Raw genomic sequence first — 19815 nt, 5'->3', positions numbered from 1 at the left:
TGTAAGGGACAATTTTCACAATCTGTGTTTGTCTTCTTGTCATTACTAGTATCGGTTACATTTCATGGATTTATAAGTTGACTCCCTTCTTCATTCTTTTATTTAAAAGTCTTCACAACCTCTTGATTGGGCTAATATACAATGAGCTGTAAGTCTCATAAATATTGCAGGAGTTCCCCAAGACTTGAAAATGATTTCAAGGGTTCCCCTGTGATGTAAATGTTGAGAAAGGATGGTTTAGATATACTTTCAGTGGATGGGGTCAGGACAGTACTCAGAATGCTTACTATTTTGTTGTCTGGTCTATGGTATTTGGACAGTTCTTGGTGATCAATAGCACGGAGACAATATTCCAACAGCTGCCCACTTGATCAGGGACAGTGAATGCTGGTTGTATGTTAGCATTGTCTTCTGTCAACATCCAGGAGGAGTGTCTATTCTGCATGCGTTGTTTGTTTTGCTCCAAAGGCTAAAGAGGGCGGTGCAGGTGAATGCATTTCCGGTATATGATAGCAAATTCTACAAGTCCTGTGATGACATTCCTCATACTTCTGAGCAATCCAACTTGATACGTTACTATTTATACATTAACCAAAGCAAACAGCACACTAAAAGACTCCCTTTCTGCCTTGGAGGCTGTTTATATAACATTTACAGCTTACCCTAGGTCCACACCGAAGTGTTTTCTACAGCGTTTTGCAGAAACGCAGTACAGTCCATTTAACATGATTTCCTATGGGACATGTTCACATTTGCACGTTTTCACCCAGTGCATTTTTTTGAAAAGAGTCAGGGACTTTTTTGAACGCACAAAGTTGTGTTTTTAGTTCTATAGACTTCAATGAAAATGCTGCAGAAAAGCATGTATTGCGTTTTTGATGCGTTTTAAATCTGCCTAGCCACACGAAAAATGAAAAAAACAAATCCAAAAAACGCGGCAAAAAACATAAGTGCAAAAACACAATGCAGAAACGGCTCAAACGCAATCTGCATAGGCGTGAACCTAGCCTTAAGTACTCCTGCATGTTAATAGAAATTTGTAGTCAATAAAAAAAATCAGACATGCATAGAATTTAACTAGCAGAAAGAACATTATTCACTAGAAATACTGTATGGATAAAACAGGAAAACTAGAAGAAAAGTGGTGCCAGTGCCTAAACAACCAGCCGGGGTCTTTATGTTCCCAATGTAGATTGAAGAATAAAAGACAAAATCTAATTGGCTGCTATGGACAGAAGTTGTTGCTTGTATTAACTAATTACGATTTATGATAAAAACTATAATATTCACTAGAAAATTATTTTTACAAATCTATTGATTTTATTTTTTTTGCTTTAACTTTTTCTTATCTATGAAATGTTTATTTATTATTTTTTTTAAGTCATTCACCTTGTTCAAAACATAAAAGATTAAACATCGAGGAGAATTATGGGGCTTTTTTTCCTTGTTGTTTTTATTTACAATTGGGAATGTGATGTGTTTAATAACAATGTCTAACATAAAAATGGAGGCAAGCCGAACAAAATCTGTCATTCTCCTTGAACTACGGTCCCAGCATATGACAAGTGGGTTTCCTTTCCTATGGGTATAGCTAGTCGAGTAATATCACATGGCTCAATATTCGGAATCAGATCTGTGCCAACCCCTCGATGACAGATGACAGCTTGCCTTTTAATTTGCAATAAATCCGTTGCTGGAAGCTTTGTCTTACCACGTCTAACCAAAGCCAGATCAACTCACTATCACAGCTAAATAAGGCAGTATCCAGGCTGGACGGGGGATAAACTGCAGGATCCATCCATTGCATGCTGCAGCTGAGAACTGTGCAACTTTTTCCCCATCTTAAGATGACCAGACACAACATCCCTAAACCCAAGAACCAAAATGAAATGTATTGTAGATTACCAGTCCTTAGATTTGGCGGCTGCATCATTTTTCTTTTTTCAGGCTATTACTCTTTATTGGCAACTAGTGACCCTCTGCCAGTAACACACTTCCCATCCTAGGGTGACAACGCTCACTCACTGGAAGAGCAGCATTGTCACCCTAAGCTGCCTGCTTGATTTGCACTACAATCCCTGCCCCCTGCTCATCTTCATGACAGATAGGTAGGAGTAGTTTTGTAGTTCACTGAAGACAGCTTGGAAAGTTGAAAACATTGTTTGGGATTTCAGTTCAGCTGTGAACTGAAGAAGTGTCAAGGACACTGGATTTTTATCAGGATCAACAGAGAATGTTGAAATAAAAAAAAAAAACTTGTGCAGCCTGGTAAACTGCACCTTATTACAATGTTTTTCTTGCCTTTAAATAACCTTAACCCCAGGTTCACACCTAAGCGTTTTCTGCAGCGTTTTGCAGAAACTCAGTACAGTCCATGTAACATGATTTCCTATGGGACATGTTCACACCTGTGCGTTTTCATCCGATGCATTTTTTGGAAAGGGTCAGGGATTTTTTTAACACAAAAAGTAGCGTTTTTGTTTCTATAGACTTCAGTGGAGCATATTTTGCATTTTAAATCTGCCTAGCAGCAAGTAAAAAAAAAAAAAATGCAAACCGCATCAAAAACGCGGCAAAAATGCAAGTGCAAAAACGCAATGCAGAAATGGCTCAAACGCAACCTGCATAGTTGTGAACCTAGTCTTAAGCTGTCACATCAAAGCACAGCTTACAACTCTCAGTCAATGGGCTAACTTCTGTAAGAGACAAGAGGAATGTACTAGTGTTGTAATTGCTAGCGGGGGAAGGTTGTCCAATGTATTGGAAAATCTTTACACTCACTGACCAATCAGAAAGAAAGATGAGCCCTTTTCACCATGTATCCACTAGGGAAAGAAAGAGAATTAGGGAAGGTCCCGTGAGATAAATGAGAAAATCTCTCAGCAGCCTTCACCCTCAGTGAGCTACGTGCCTATCTATGGACACAGCTGTGCCCAGTCCTTAGACTGAAATAAGAAAAAGAATGCAGCCATCACATCCAAAGACTGGCAAGCTGCACTATATTCAATTCCTGTTCTTGCTTTTAGATATCCTTCAACCGTACAACCACTTCAAGCACAGCTTACAGCAGTCACTAGAACGTACGAGTGTTGTCATTGCTGGCAGAGATCACCCAACACATTGGAGAATCTCTACACCCATTGACCAATCTGGAAGAAGCAGTGACCCCTTTTCACCATGCATACAACAAGAAAATAAAAAAAAAGTTGGGTCCCAGAAGAAGGATGAGCATGAACATATCTCTCCCCAGTCTTCATTCTAAGTTAGCTATGGACACCCCCTTAGTGCCAAGTCCTTAGCATAAATTAAGAAACCAAATGCAGCCATCACATCTAAAGACTGGTAAGCTGCAATATATTACATGCTTGTTCCTGGGTTTAGGTACCATTTAAGTGATAACACAAAATCAGCTTACACAGCCATCCACAACACTGCCCCAACTTACATAACCGATCTTATCTCTAAATATCACCCAAACCGTAACACTCGTGCTCGTCTCCAAGACTTCTCCAGGGCGTCACCCATCCCCGGAACTCCCTACCCCAATCTATCAGATTATCACCTACACTACTTGCCTTCTGGCGATCACTGAAAACCTTTCTCTTCAGGGAAGCCTATCCCGCCCTCTGCTAATTCTGGAATCCTCTACTCTTCCAACCACTCCATCCCCCACAGTGACTACCTACTGTACCACTCACCCCTCCCTCCTATATTGTAAGCTCCAAGGAGCAGGGCCCTCAAATCCCTCTTGTATCGAACTGTATTGTTACTGTATTGTCCCCACTATAATGTAAAGCGCTGAGCAAACTGTTGGCGCTATATAAATCCTGTATAATAATAACAGTCAGTCAATAGGTTAACTTCTGAGAGTGACAACAAAAATGTGCAAGCATTGTAATCACTGGTGGGGGTCATCAACATATTGGAAAATCTCTACCCCCATTGGCCAAACCAAATGCAACCATCACATCTAAAGACTGGCAAGCTGCACTGTATTATGTACTTGCTCTTGCCTTTATATATTCTTTTTAAGCCAGAATATCACTTCAAGCACAACTCAGGTCAGTCAAAGGGTTAACTTCTGCAAATGACAGCAAGAACCAATGTTGTCATTGCTGGCGAGGGTCATCCAGCCTATTGGAGAATCTCTACACCCATTAGCCAGTCAGAAAAAGGAATTACCCCTTTTCACCATGCATCCAGCAGGAGAATAAAAAAAAAAAAAAAAAAAGTTGGGGCAGGTCCCAGAAAAGGCATGAGCAAATTTCCCCCAGCCTTCATATGGACACCCCCTTAGTGCCAGGTCCTTGTTATGAACTAAGCAAACAAGTGCAGTCATCACATCTAAAGACTGGTGGTACATGGTAACATAATATCAGCTTACAACAGTCAGTCAATGGGTTAACTTCTGTAGGTGACAAAAACATACAAGTGATTACACTGGCGAGGGTCATCCAACATATTAGAAAACCTCTATACCCACTGGCCAAAACCTCTACACCCACTGGCCAAAACCTCTACATCCACTGGCCAAAACCTCTACACCCACTGGCCAAAACAAATAAAACCATCACATCTAAAGACTGGTAAGCTGCACTATAGTACATACTTGCTCTTGCCTTTAGATATTCTACTTAAGCAATAAAACCACTTCAAGCAAAGCTCAGAACAGTCATTCAATGGGTTAACTTCTGTAAGTGACAACAAGAATGTCCTTACCTAACAAATGTAGCCATCACATCTAAAGACTAGTAAGCTGTGCTCAGGAGCGGACTGACAACTCATGGGGCCCCCGGGCAATTGGGGATCACGGGGCCCCTGTGTCCTTGGCCACACTCAAAACACACCCAAAAAAAACTATAAAAAGATACCAGGGGAATTTTATGGGGCCCCCTTCTGACCCCAAATGGTCAGTCCGCCCCTGGCAGTGCTATATTACTTTTTTGTTCTTGGGTTTAGATATCCTTTAAGTGGTAACACAACACTGACTTACCTTTTAAGTGGTAAAACAACATGGACTTACAACAGTCAGCCAAAGGGTTAACTTCTGCAAGTGACAACAAGAACGTACGAGTGTTGCCATTGCTGGCGAGGGTCATCCAACCTACTGGAGAATCTCTACACCCATTAGCCAATGAGAAAAAAGGGATGACCCCTTTTCACCATGCATCCAGCAAGAGAATAAAAAAGTAGGGGCAGGTCCCGGAAGAAGGATGAGCAAATCTCCCCCCTGCCGTCATTCTAATGAAAATATGGACACCCCCTTAGTTCCAAGTCCTTGTTATAAAATAAGAAAACAAGTGCAGTCATCACATGTAAAGACTGGTAAGCTGCACTAGAATACATTTTTGTTCTTGGTTTTAGATACCCATTAAGTGCTAACACAACATTGACTTACAACAGTCAGCCAAAGGGTTAACTTCTGCAAGTGACAACAAGAACGTACAAGTGTTGTCATTCCTGGCGAGGGTCATCCAACCTACTGGAGAATCTCTACATCCATTAGCCAATCAGAAAAAAAAAAGGAATTACCTCTTTTCACCATGAATCCAGCAAGGGAATAAAGTTGCGGCAAGTCCCTCAGTCAGCTATGTTCCATTATGGACACATACTCTCTTAAGTGGTAACATCGGCTTACACCAGTCAGTCAATGGGTTAATTTCTGTAAGTGACAAGAATGTCCTTACCCTGAAATAAGAAAACTAATGCAGCCATCACATCTAAAAGACTGGTAAGCTGCACTATAATACATTTTTGTTCTTGGGTTTAGATACCCTTTAAGTGGTAACACAACATTGACTTAATACAGTCAGCCAACGGGTTAACTTCTGCAAGTGACAACAAGAACATTCGAGTGTTGTCATTGCTGACGAGGGTCATCCAACCTATTGGAGAATCTCTACATCTATTAGCCAATCAGAAAAAAGGAATGAACCCTTTTCACCATGCATCCAGCAAGGGAATAAAGTTGGGGAAGGTCCCTCAGTCAGCTATGTGCCATTATGGACACACCCTGTAAGTGATAACATCAGCTTACAACAGTCAGGCAAGGGGTTAATTTCTGTAAGGGACAACAAAAATGTCCTTACCCTGAAAAAGAAAACTAATGCAGCCATCACATGTAAAGACTGGTAAGCTGCACTATATAAAAATTTTTGTTCTTGGGTTTAGACACAACATTGATTTACCCTTTAAGTGGTAACACAACACTGACTTACCCTTTAAGAGGTAACACAACATTGACTTAATACAGTCAGCCAAAGAGTTAACTTCTGCAAGTGACAAAAACATACGAGTGTTGTCATTGCTGGTGAGGGTCATCCAACCTATTGGAGAATCTCTACATCCATTAGCCAATCAGAAAATGGAAAGAACCCTTTTCACCATGCATCCAGCAAGGGAATAAAGTTGGGGCAGGTCCTTCAGTCAGCTATGTTCCATTATGGACACATACCTTTTAAGTGGTAACATCGGCTTACGACAGTCAGTCAAGGGGTTAATTTCTGTAAGTGACAACAAAAATGTCCTTACTCTGAAATAAGAAAACTAATGCAGCCATCACATGTAAAGACTGGTAAGCTGCACTATATTACATTTTTGTTCTTGGGTTTAGATGCCCTTTAAGTGGTAACACAACATTGACTTACAACAGTCAGCCAAAGGGTTAACTTCTGCAAGTGACAACAAGATTGTACGAGTGTTGTCATTGCTGGCGAGGGTCATCCAACCTACTGGAGAATCTCCACATCTATTAGCCAATCAGAAAAAGGAATGAACCCTTTTCACCATGCATCCAGCAAGGGAATAAAGTTGGGGCAGGTCCTTCAGTCAGCTATGTTCCATTATGGACACATACCTTTTAAGTGGTAACATCAGCTTACAACAGTCAGTCAAGGGGTTAATTTCTGTAAGTGACAACAAAAATGTCCTTACTCTGAAATAAGAAAACTAATGCAGCCATCACATGTAAAGACTGGTAAGCTGCACTATATTACATTTTTGTTCTTGGGTTTAGATGCCCTTTAAGTGGTAACACAACATTGACTTACAACAGTCAGCCAAAGGGTTAACTTCTGCAAGTGACAACAAGAACGTACGAGTGTTGTCATTGCTGGCGAGGGTCATCCAACCTACTGGAGAATCTCCACATCTATTAGCCAAGCAGAAAAAAGGAATGAGCCCTCTTCCCCATGCATCCATCAAGGGGTAAAGTTGGGGCAGGTCCCTCAGTCAGCTCTGTGCCCATTTATGGACATACCCTCTAAGTGGTAACATCGGTTTACAACAGTCAGTCAAGGGTTAACTTCTGCAAGTGACACCAAGAACATACAAGTGTCGTAATCAGCGGCGGGGGTCATCCAGCCTATCGGAAAACTCTACACCCATTAGCCAATCAGAAAAAAGGAATGACCCCTTTTCGCCAGGCATCCAGAAGAAGAAAAAAAAAAAAGTTGGGGCAGGTCCCAAAAGAAGGATGAGCCTTGATTATGGCCACCCCTTGGTGCCCAGTCCTAGCAGAGGTGAGTGGATCTGTAGGGAGGAAGCAGAGAGGGGAGGAAGGGATTGGATGGCACTCACCCCACATTTTCCCCCAGCTGAGTGTCAGCTCCTAGGCACTAGCCCTGCACAGTCCCCAGTGTAGTGGATGAGGCCAGGCTGGCAGCAGCATGATGAATCAGAGAGCAGCTCCCACAATCACTGTGTCAGCCCCGGGCTGCTGACGTCAATGTGCATCTTGTTTGGAGTGTAACATTTCCATTTCCCCGGCTGTAACCCGATTCCAGGAAATCACATGACGTCAGTCTTGTCAACCCAATTAGCAGAAGAATAAACCATTTTCAGGAGGAGGAGAGGGAGGGGCCCAACAAGTTGCTGACAGGGGCCACTCCTCTCCGCTGACATTTCCTAACACTCCTCTCCTGTCTCAGGCTGGGTGACAACGTGTCTGCGAAGAGCACAGCTCCCAGCCCCACTTGTACTTCTCTCTACAGATATACAAGGAGAGATCAGAGCAGCTTCCTACCGTAATCGTCCCCCTTCACAGCCATGGCCGGACTGATAGCAGCTGTGCCAAGTCGGAGCCGACACCTCCTCTTCAATTGTGCGTCCTAGTGCCTGGCGCTGACATCATAGTGACGTCATTGCCCTTGCAAAGCTCATTCACATGAATCACGATCAGGGGAGAGCAGGGCTGGGCTGTGATGTAACCTCACACTGACATCAGCGGGGACTGAAAGGGTCTGATCTATATTAGCCGGATCTCTGGGACTGGTAAATGTTCTCTGATCACTGTGACTCTACAACCCATCATTATTAGAAAGATTTCACATTCGGTGCTCTACAGAACAATACCAAGGAACAGAAAGAACTCAAATGTAACATTGTGACAGGAAAGAACAAATCAGCAGAACAAGCTGTAATCTGAAATCAAAAATGTAGCAGCAGCTAAACAATTATTAAAGTGACACTGAGGAAAGGAAAGGAAAGAATAGAAAAGAGGAGAGGAAAGGAAAGAGGAAAGAAAAGGAAAGAGGAAATGAGAGGAAAGGAAACAATAGAAAAGAGGAAAGAAAAGGAAAGAGGAAATGAGAGGAAAGGAAAGAAAAAAGGAAAGAGAAGAGGAAAGGAGAGGAAAGAAAAGAGGAAAGGAGAGGAAAGAAAAGAGAAAAGGAGAGGAAAGAAAAGAGAAAAGGAGAGGAAAGAAAAGAGAAAAGGAGAGGAAAGAAAAGAGGAAAGGAGAGGAGAGAAAAGAAAAGAGTAAAGAAAGGAGAAAAGGAAAGAGGAAAGGAGAGAAAAGGAAAGAGGAGAGGAAAGAAAAGAGAAAAGGAAAGAGGAAAGGAGAGAAAAGGAAAGAGGAAAGGAAAGAAAAGAGGAAAGAAAGGTGAGGAAAGGAAAATAAATTCTATTTAAAGTGGTTGTAAACCTCAGACATGAAATATGAACAAAGCATATCCTCCTATAGTGTGTCTCCATCCAGCTGTGGTTCACACCGGTCCGACCTGTCATGCAATTCGACAGTTTCAAATCGCGTAACAAGGCACACCCTATTGTCGACAACGGAACCATCCAAATTGGTGCGACTCCGACTTTGCGGTGCCGCACTAATTTGAAAAGTGTCCTGCACTATTTTTTGCGATTTTAGGTGCGACTTGCATAAACATCTGAGCCTGAAGTCGCACAAAATGTCATCCAAGTTGCACCTGAAATCACAGTGACATGCAGATTTGAAATCATAAGGCTTCAAGTGAACTCACAAGATTTCAAAGTCGGATTCAGTGTGAACCAGGGCTAAGCCCTGATTCACATTGATCGCACCTTTGAAATTACACTACTTCACAAAATGTGAAAGCTGCAGATCAATGCGATTTGCACCTCCTGATCTCACTATGACTTTCAATTTAATTTAACAGAAGTTGCAATAAAATCAGAAAATCAAATCGCACTTATTAACCCTTGGTTCACATCTGTGTGGGTGGTACCGCAGCAGGACCCGCACAAATACCTGCAGCCGCACCACCCACACAGAGGAATGCTGGACCCGCAGACGGGTGTCATTAATTCTAATGGCATGCCACCCGCACTGGAAACTGCAATCGTACTGAAAACCTTGGTTCCCGTGCGGGCTGCGATTTCCCAAGAAGTGTAGGGACTTCTTCCCTGCGTGTCCCGAGGCATGGGAGTCCATTCAAATGAATTGGCTCTTGTGCCCACACAAATCGTGGCCCGCATGACTGCACAGATGTGAACCAGGGCTAAGACAGTACTATAGAAATACATTAGATGCGACTTTAGGTGCAATTTGTAAATCACATGTCGCACCTGAAGTCGCATCGGTATGACTGAGGACTTAGTGTCATTTCTGTCTGCTGCTTCGTTCTTCTGCTATCAGCATGAGTAACTTGTGAGGAATTTTCCTGACACCAAGAGAAAAATGGTGACAGGGAAGAGACTTTCAGGAGATTGACAGCTTCAGTTCTGTTCCTCTGAGCTGTGTGAAGGGGGGGGGGGTGTCCCCTTCCTTTCAATCAGCTCACAGAGTTTCCTCATTGATGTAACTTCAGCTCCCCACCCCCTTCTCAGAGCTGAGAGATCCTCTGTAAATTCTGCACTTTGAATAGATGTAGGGGACAGACAGCAGCAGATAAACAGGTACAACATATGTAGGAGGATTTCTTTAATCTCTGTGTATCACCTGAGGCCAGTCACTTCACTAGGTACAGGTGAAACTCGAAAAATTAGAATATCGTGCAAAAATTCATTTATTTCAGTAATGCAACTTAAAAGGTGAAACTAATATATGAGATAGACTCATTACATGCAAAGCAAGATAGTTCAAGCCATGATTTGTCATAATTGTTATGATTATGGCTTACAGCTCATGAAAACCCCAAATCCACAATCTCAGAAAATTAGAATATTACATGCAATCAATAAAACAAGGATTGTACATAGAACAATATCGGACCTCTGAAAAGTATAAGCATGCATATGTACTCAGTACTTGGTTTGGGCCCCTTTTGCAGCAATTACTGCCTCAATGCGGCGTGGCATGGAAGCTATCAGCCTGTGGCACTGCTGAGGTGTTATGGAAGACCAGGATGCTTCAATAGCGGCCTACAGCTCTTCTGCATTGTTCGGTCTCGTGTCTCTCATCTTTCTCTTGGCAATGCCCCATAGATTCTCTATGGGGTTCAGGTCAGGTGAGTTTGCTGGCCAATCAAGCACAGTAATCACACGGTCATTGAACCAGGTTTTGGTGCTTTTGGCAGTGGGGGCAGGTGCCAAGTCCTGCTGGAAAATGAAGTCAGCATCCCCATAAAGCTCGTCTGCGGAAGGAAGCATGAAATGCTCCAAAATCTCCTGGTAGACGGCTGCGTTGACCCTGGACTTAATGAAGCACAGTGGACCAACACCAGCAGATGACATGGCTCCCCAAATCAACACACACTGTGGAAACTTCACACTGGACTTCAAGCATCTTGCAGTGTGTGCCTCTCCATTCTTCCTCCATACTCTGGGTCCTTGGTTTCCAAATGAGATGCAAAAGTTGCTCTCATCAGAAAAGAGGACTTTGGACCACTGAGCAACAGACCACGTCTGTTTTTCTTTAGCCCACGTAAGATGCTTCTGACGTTGTTTGTTGTTCAGGAGCGGCTTGAAAAGAGGAATACGACATTTGAAGCCCATGTCGAGGATCCGTCTGTGTGTGGTGGCTCTTGATGCACGGACTCCAGCCTCAGTCCACTCCTTGTGAAATTCCTGAACACTTTTGAATGGCCTTTTCCTGACAATCCTCTCCAGGCTGCAGTCATCCCTGCTGCTTGTGCACCTTTTTCTTCCACACTTTTCCCTTCCACATAACTTTCTATTAATGTGCTTTGATACAGCACTTTGGGAACATCCAACTTCTTCTGCAATTACCTTTTGAGGCTTTCCCTCCCTATGGAGGGTGTCAATGATGGTTTTCTGCACAACTGTCAGGTCAGCAGTCTTTCCCATGATTGTGATTCCTACTGAACCAGACTGAGAGACCATTTAAAGGCTCTGGAACCCTTTGCAGGTGTTATGGCTTAATTAGCTGATTAGAGTGGGACACTTTGAGCCGAGAATATTGCACCTTTTCACAATATTCTAATTTTCTGAGATTGTGGATTTGGGGTTTTCATCAGCTGTAAGCCATAATCATCACAATTATGACAAATCACGGCTTGAACTATCTTGCTTTGCATGTAATGAGTGTATCTCATATATTAGTTTCACCTTTTAAGTTGCATTACTGAAATAAATGAACTTTTGCACGATATTCAAATTTTTCGAGTTTCACCTGTATATGTGAGGGTTTACAACCACTTTAAGGCTAGCCATACATTATACAATTGTCTTGAGAATTTTGCTTTAGATTTACCAAAAGCCATATAATATGAGATCAAACCTAAACAACACCTTCAATTGTATCCAATTAGGCAGGCTCTTGCACTGCATAGTTGAAGGTAAATCTAAAGGAAATTGGGCAGAAAATTGTATAGTGTATGTCCAGCCTTAGTATGTATTCTTAACCCCTTCATTACAGAAGGTAAAACACAATTTGCACCTTTGGCATGTGTTAGTAAAATCGTACATACAGTATCATCGCAGCTACTTAGTACATCCAGGTGGACTATATCTTGGTTCTTTTTTTCTGGACAAATTGGGCTTTCTTTGATGGTGAATGGTAATCGCTATCTACTGATTTTTTTTTTCTAGTAAAATGAAAAAACTTTTTTTTAACCCCTTTCCAGTGACCACACACACAGTATATGCAGCCTCATACTGTATGTATCTATGTGTATACAGTTAACTATGCTGAGAGTGCGCTCCCTGTGTCTTACCAGCACAGTAACTAAACCGTCACAGAAAGCTCCTGATGTAAACTTGCAATCGAGTGCTTTAGATCATCTGTCTGCTGTGAAAGCCAATCACAGCAGTTACATGATCAGAATGCTCGCCTCCACCTCCATTTTGATCCACTTAAAGGGTCGGGAGGCAGTGGTGGGAAAGGGTTAATTTATGTATATATGTCTTACTATTACCATTATCCACTGCCACAGAACAGCCCCCCAAAAAATGACATTCCCCATGCTCCTGATGACTGCAGCGATTCCACATATGTGTACTGTATTTGTTGTTTGTACCCGTAGTAAAGCCCAGAAACAATTATATCCCACCTAATACACGCTGAAACTAATTGCCACCGATACCCAAAATACACAGACCCTGACCTTGACCCTGACCTAGATAAACCCTGATCTAGCTAGTTTTCTTTCTTTTTTTTTTGTTTTACATTTTTCTCTATCAAAGAAAAAAAAAATATATTCAATATATCCTTCTCTTCATTCAGAGGAGAAAACAAACACAAAAGCAAATTTACAAAAATAATTGTGCATGAATATTACTGAATATCATATTGCTCTGCCAACCCTGTCTTTTATTTTGCTTATACACTGCTCATAAAAATTAAACACAATTAAACAAAAAAGGAACATTTTGAAAACACATCAGATTTCAATGGGGAAAAATATCATGTTGGATATCTATACAGATATGAACTGGGTAATGTGTTAGGAACGTAAGGATGCCCCATCGTTTGATAGAAATTAAAATTATCAACCTACAGAGGACTGAATTCAAAGACATCACAGAAATCAAAGTGAAAAAATAATGCAGCAGGCTACTCCATTTTGCTGAAATTTCATTGCAGCAACTCAAAATGGTACTCAGTAGTTTGTATGGCCCCCACATGCTTGTATGCATGCCTGACAATGTTGGGGCATGCTCCTAATCAGATGACTTATGGTGTCCTGGGGTATTTTCTCCCAGATCTGGACCAGGGCATCACTGAGCTCCTGGACAGTCCTGATACCTAATGGCAGTCAGGGTGCCATTTTCTACCCTGTAGAGGTCTGTGTGTCCCTCCATGGATATGCTTCCCCAGATTATCACTGACCCACCACCAGTCATGTTGAACGATGTTACAGGCAGCATAACGTTCTCCGCGGCTTCTCCAGATCCCTTCATCTCTGTCACATGTGCTCAGGGTGAACCTGCTCTCATCTGTGAAACGCACAGGGTGCCAGTGGTAGACCTGCCAATTCTGGTGTTCAATGGCAAATGCCAATCAAGCTCTATTGGTGCCGGGCAGTGAGCACAGAGCCCACTAGATGACCTCAGGCCACCCTCAAAAAGTCTGTTTCTGATTGTTTGATTAGAGACATTCACACCAGTGGCCTGCTGGAGGTCATTTTGTAGGGCTCTGGCCGTGCTCATCCTGTTCCTCCTTGCCAAAGGAGAATATGCCGGTCCTGCTGACGGGTTAAGGACCTTCTACGGGCCTATCCAGCTCTTCCAGAGTAACTGCCTGTCTCCTGGAATCTCCTCTATGCTCTTGAGACTGTGCTGGGAGACAAAGCAAACCTTCTGGCAATGGCACGTATTGATGTGCCATCCTGGAGGAGTTGGACTGCCTGTGCAATCTCTGTAGGGTCCAGGTATTGCCTCATGCTACCAGAAGTGACACTGACCCTAGCCAAATGCAAAACTAGTGAAACACAGTCAGAAAAGATGAGTAGGGGAAAAAATGTCAGTGGCCTCCACCTGTAAAACTATTCCAGTTTTGGGGGTTGTCTCATTGTTGCCCATCTAGTACACCTGTTAATTTCATTAACACCAAAGCAGCTGAAGCTCATTAACAACCCCCTCTGCTAATTAACTGACCAAATAAATATCCCAGGAGTTTAATTGACTTGATGCTATACTCTGATTAAAGAGTGTTTTGAGCAGTGTATATTGGAAATAGGAATGTTGACATTTCTGGCCCAGTATATTCTACAGGGCCCATCCACACCTCTGTGATGCTCTGCTCTACATCGCAGGAAAAAGTACAGATGCGGTTTTTGGGGGCAGCATCATAGCGGGTGACAAGTCTGCACATAGTAAACGGAAGCATTTATGTACCTGTTTGCTTGATACAGCTGGCCACCTACACCATAGTTACCAATGCTTTTTCATGCCTACTGTTACAGAGATTCATGTTGACCTTCAAACACAATACTTTCTTGAACATTATGGAACACTCTATACATATTTTTAAAGCAAGCTGTAAATTATTTTTCAGCTTCTTAAAGTGAACCTTAAGAACCTCAGTGGGGCAGCACAGTGGCTAAATGTTAGCACTTCCGCCTGGCAGTACTAGGGTGGTTGGTTCGAGTCTCACCATGGCACCACCTGCCTGGAGTTTGCATGTTCTCCCTGTGCCTGCGTGGGTTTCCTCCGGGTACTCCAGTTTCCTCCCACACTCCAAAGACATGCTGGTGGGTGAATTGGATCCTGTCTTAATTGGCCCTAGTATGTGTATGTATGAATGTGAGTTAGGGACCTTAGATTGTACGCCCCTTGAGGGTTAGGGACTGATGTGAATGTACAATATATATATGTAAAGCGCTGCGTAAATTGATGGCGCTATATAAGTACCTGAAATAAATAACCTGTGTTTTAACTGTGTAGGTCAAAGCAACATGTTTGCTTAAAATGTTACTAAACCCAGGACCCTGCATTCACTATATCTGGTTTCCAACAGTACACAGAACATTGAAATGCTATTATTTTAATAAATATAAACTGCAAAATAACTTTTCTCATCAGTAGTTAGAGCAGTCTTGTGCCTTCTATCAGTGTGCAGCCAAGCACTGGTTAAAGTTTGTAGGAGGAGTTTTCATTCTGCTCTAGGAGGATGCAGAACCCCTGATCTCTGTCTGGACAGTGCCGATTGGCCCTGCTTTGATCACTTGCACTTTCCCAAGAAAAAAAAACTCTCTAGCAATACACACCAAACTGAGCATGTGCAGAATGACTTCACACAATATGTCTTATCAGGAGATAAGAGGGGGACACTGGAAGAAGGGGAGGATCAGAGAAGTCAGGATCAAACAACGTTTTTACACAATGCAGAGGATGAACCCCTTAGCTTCCACAGTGACAAGCATGCTTTACTGCATATACAGACTGATTTTACTGTTGTGGGTTTAGTAGCACTTTAAGGTGAAATTAAAGCCTAATATTAACTATGTTTAAAAATGTTCTATCCCCCTCCTGCTACCTATCTTGCCTAGCCTGTGTAAAAAAAAAAAGAAAAGATGTGTAACTATCTAACTGTGATCTGTTCTGGTCCAAGCGTATGATCCCGCAGCCCCTGTGCCAGTGAGTGGTGGATGAAGGGGAGAGGAGGAAGTGCCAACAACAGTTGGGCCATGGAGCCTATGAGTGAGCTCACGGCTCCTGGAATTCCCAACAATTGCAGAGTGCTCATGGAAAAGGTCTTTTTTATACAGGTTAGGAGGGGGAGGGAACATTTTTAAGCATAGTTAGTGTTAGGCTGGAACTCTACTTTAAAGCCAAACTCTGGGTTAAATTCTTCTAGGAGCGGAGTCTTCTTCTCTTCTCCAGCAGCGGGCAGTTCTTACCGCTTTATAGAACCATGTAGCCTGAGCTCCATTCTGTGCAGCACTACTGTGATGTGAGCCTAGGCTGACATGATGATGTATGATGGTATACATAAAGCCCTAGGGGGGTCAGCAACCAGTAGATCATGATCTACCAGTAGACCTCGGCCAGATGACTGGTAGACCACGGTCAGGGCTTGCTGACCCACCATCCCAGAGCATCAAACAGAACACACTGCCGAGGGACTACTTGTAAAGTTGGAGCTGTATTAGGGAGCAAGAGCTGCATAAGTTGATGTTTGCTCTGTAGTACTTCTCCTACACCCTGTCCTGGTTGGTGGGTTTAGCACCTGCCAAGCATGACACATTCAAGTGAATGAGGCCGCTCTGAAAGTGCCCTGCAACCTTGTGCAGTACAGCAAACAAGAGGTAAACAGGCCTCACCTTCTCTCCTCATGTGGTAGAGTGGAGTTCTGGAGGCTGTAAAGAAGGGTGTAGGATCCCTAAAATACCTAGAAGGCGTTTATTTCACCAGAATCTGGTGAGTGCGGTATATGTTGGTTGGAGCACTAGTTCATGGTGGAAGCACACTTCTTTTGAAACAAGGACTTTTTTTGTTTTTTGTCTGTTTCTTCTGAATAATATTTTTAACATTTTATATTTTACACGATTTTTTGGAGTGGGACTATATGTGTATATGTTCATTTTTTATTATTTGCGCTGTTAATGATTATTTTGTAAATACCACCAAAAGAAAGCTCTATTTGTGGGAAAAAAAGGACATAAATTTCATTTGGGTGCAGCGTTGCATGACCGCGCAATTGTCAGTTAAAGTTTTCACAAAAAATGGTCTGGTCAGGAAGGGGGGTAAATCCTCTGGAGGGCAAGTGGTTAAATATCATCATGACCAATGCAGAACCTGTAGCCCTGTACTGGTCATGAGGATCCTGAGAAACAGTCCATTGCAAGAGCTTAGGGGAGTACAGGAGTGCGACGATTTTCTGGGCAGCCAAGGATTTGTACATAAAAGTGTTTTAGTGGCTCCCTAAACCTAAGCAATCATTTAATCCTTGCATTGCGGGGAGGCTACAAGGGAACATGTTTTCTTCCTATGGAGACAGGCTTTTAGGTAAACATTGTTTCCCTAGAACAGGTTCTTTCTGAGTCTGAATTAAAATCTGTTCATGCGTAAGTATGTGCAATAAAGCCCTAATACCTTTACAATGTTTTTATTGTACCAACAATAAGCGCACCCTGATTGAACTGTCCACAGAGAGGGAATGCAGGTGATTCTATTTTCTTATACTATCTTATCAGTGCCTGGATGATCTTTGGCTATGACATACCTAACTATGTAGGTTACATCACAACGCGGTGCATTCTGGCAGAGATCAGATTATCTGGGGCATTCTACCTCTCCTACTGCTCTCATATCACTTTTTTTTCCCTATAAAGGCCTGTTTAAAGCCTAGTACACACAATGTGGCTGAGCCTCCCTCTGACGTCATCGCGTTGTCCGCCATTTTGGAAGCTTTTTTTTTTTTAATGCTTTTATTCTTCTGTAAACCTGTAAGTAGGATTTTATTTGAGCAAATAAAGGTACATCGATTGTATTGCACTATGAGAGGCATGATTTATTTTCCATGACATTATCCTGACACTGCAATGGGGAAGGTGCGGATTCTGGGTCCTGACACTATTTGAGAGATTTGGGCTTATAGAAGTCTGGATGATAACTCATCAATACAAAAGCTGACTATGACCCCCTATAGTTAAGGTCTTTCCATCTGGTAAGCCTCCATTTATTCACATGGTGGTGGTTCACTCACGTTGATGATTGATTGGATGAAAGAGGATTTATATTATCAACATTATATTCCAGGAATGAAAAATCCTTTATACAAGTATTTGTGGAAGTCACTACTCATGTGGACTTTATTGTCCTGTATATGGACTATACACATCACTGTCTTTATACAAGAATCTGTTTATGTAATATATTTAGGGTTCGCACAGGGCCCTATTTGTAATGGCACTGAAAATGCAACGTGTGTGGATTGCATTTGTGTGAACCACCTCAATAGGAACATATAATATCTAGTCTGTCATGCGAATCTGTGAGTTTGGAAATTCATCCAGAATCGCATGTGTGTCAACCAGGGCAGCTCCATTCACACCTGGAGGTTATGGGATCACAGCATATTCGCTGTGATCGCAAAATGCAGGTTCAGGCGCCATTATTTTCAATGGCACCTAAAACGTGGTGCTGTTTTGCCATGATTGGCGCGGGAAAATCTTGCGCAAAAGTTGCCTTGCCCTGAGCGCTAACAACCCACATTACGCTAATTAAAAAACCTGGCTCCTATCTTTTTTAGCTGACTCCTAGATTCAAAGCAAATTTGTCAAGCCCTGTTCTATCACATGCATCGGTCCTGCTGAGTTAATTCCCAGTGCTACAGCAGTTCCCTGCATATTGTGGATGTATATGGTGACAACTAATTGTAAAATTCTTCGTGTCTCTGTGAACAAACAGAGGCTGAAAAGAGCACCCTTCCCCAGGGGGAATTTCACTATGCGCCTGTGACCAATCTTATATAAAGGGTCGCATTATTTGGTAAGCCTTGTTTGTGACCAATGACACCTAAGAGACCTAACAAGTGTTTGATGGTGACGGTCTGAGGACCTCATCTTAATTTCTCATCCCAGCTTGAGGGACTCTTTCATTTTGTCCTAGTGTATTTTCCAGTGTGTATGCCTCGAAATGAATTCCTGGATTTAAGCACTTTGTTGATTTATGTTTTTGTATATTATCACAATATCATGGTTTAAGTAAGTATTTTTTTTTAGACATTGGGGATAAGACCTTCAGCTGCACCACCTTGAATGCCCCTTTTCCCCGTTGACCTTGGAAGTTGAGCAGAGTCAGGCCTGGTTAGTATTTGGATGGGAGACATTGGAGGTAAGATCTTGGTGATTCATAGGATTATTTTTCATTACTATTTATTTTTTATCATTTTGGGCTTGTGAGCACTGCACTTGTTACAGTCAGGTCCATAAATATTGGGACATGGACACAATTCTAACATTTTTGGCTCTATACACCACCACAATGGATTTGAAATGAAACAAACAAGATGTGCTTTAACTGCAGACTGTAAGCTTTAATTTGAGGGTATTTACATCCAAATCAGGTGAACGGTGTAGGAATTACAACAGTTTGCATATGTGCCTCCCACTTGTTAAGGGACTAAAAGTAATGGGACAATTGGCTTCTCAGCTGTTCCATGGCCAGTTGTGTGTTATTCCCTCATTATCCCAATTACAATGAGCAGATAAAAGGTCCAGAGTTCATTTCAAGTGTGGTATTTGCATTTGGAATCTGTTGCTGTCAATTCTCAAGATGACATCCAAAGAGCTGTCACTATCAGTGAAGCAAACCATCATTAGGCTGAAAAAACAAAACAACCCCATCAGAGAGATAGCAAAAACATTAGGCGTGGCCAAAACAACTGTTTGGAACATTCTTAAAAAGAAGGAACGCAGCGGTGAGCTCAGCAACACCAAAAGACCCGGAAGACCACAGAAAACAACTGTGGTGGATGACCGAAGAATTCTTTCGCTGGTGAAGAAAACACCCTTCACAACAGTTGGCCAGATCAAGAACACTCTCCAGGAGGTAGGTGTATATGTGTCAAAGTCAACAATCAAGAGAAGACTTCACCAGAGTGAATACAGAGGGTTCACCACAAGATGTAAACCATTGGTGAGCCTCAAAAACAGGAAGGCCAGATTAGAGTTTGCCAAACGACATCTAAAAAAGCCTTCACAGTTCTGGAACAAC

At 42.3% G+C, this 19815-nt stretch overlaps 2 protein-coding genes across 5 annotated transcripts in view; one reads left to right on the top strand and one right to left on the bottom strand.

The window, feature by feature from the left end:
* Positions 1-8119, bottom strand: part of CREM (cAMP responsive element modulator) — a 29488-nt gene extending 21369 nt beyond the window's left edge. The window contains exon 1 of one of the 4 annotated variants that reach the window (XM_089668714.1): positions 8024-8119. In XM_089668714.1, the coding sequence (XP_089524840.1) occupies positions 8024-8048 (25 nt within the window). In that variant the 5' untranslated portion in view covers positions 8049-8119. Of the gene's footprint in view, positions 1-4993; positions 5149-7578; positions 7857-8023 lie in introns of those variants that run through there. The other 3 variants (XM_089668715.1, XM_089668713.1, XM_089668712.1) reach the window with 3 other exon arrangements.
* Positions 7500-19815, top strand: part of CUL2 (cullin 2) — a 174250-nt gene continuing 161934 nt past the window's right edge. Inside the window, exons 1-2 of the mRNA XM_089668711.1 lie at positions 7500-7520; positions 18822-18933. The gene's annotated coding sequence lies outside the window, so the exon portion shown is untranslated. The remainder of the gene's footprint in view (positions 7521-18821; positions 18934-19815) is intronic.

The sequence above is a fragment of the Staurois parvus genome, unplaced genomic scaffold (assembly GCF_062004578.1).
Source record: "Staurois parvus isolate SC_StPar_1 unplaced genomic scaffold, SC_StPar_1.0 ptg000061l, whole genome shotgun sequence".
In the NCBI taxonomy this organism is placed as follows: domain Eukaryota; kingdom Metazoa; phylum Chordata; class Amphibia; order Anura; family Ranidae; genus Staurois; species Staurois parvus.
Note: the sequence above shows the minus strand (reverse complement) of the source record. Positions and strands in the feature narration are given on the sequence as shown.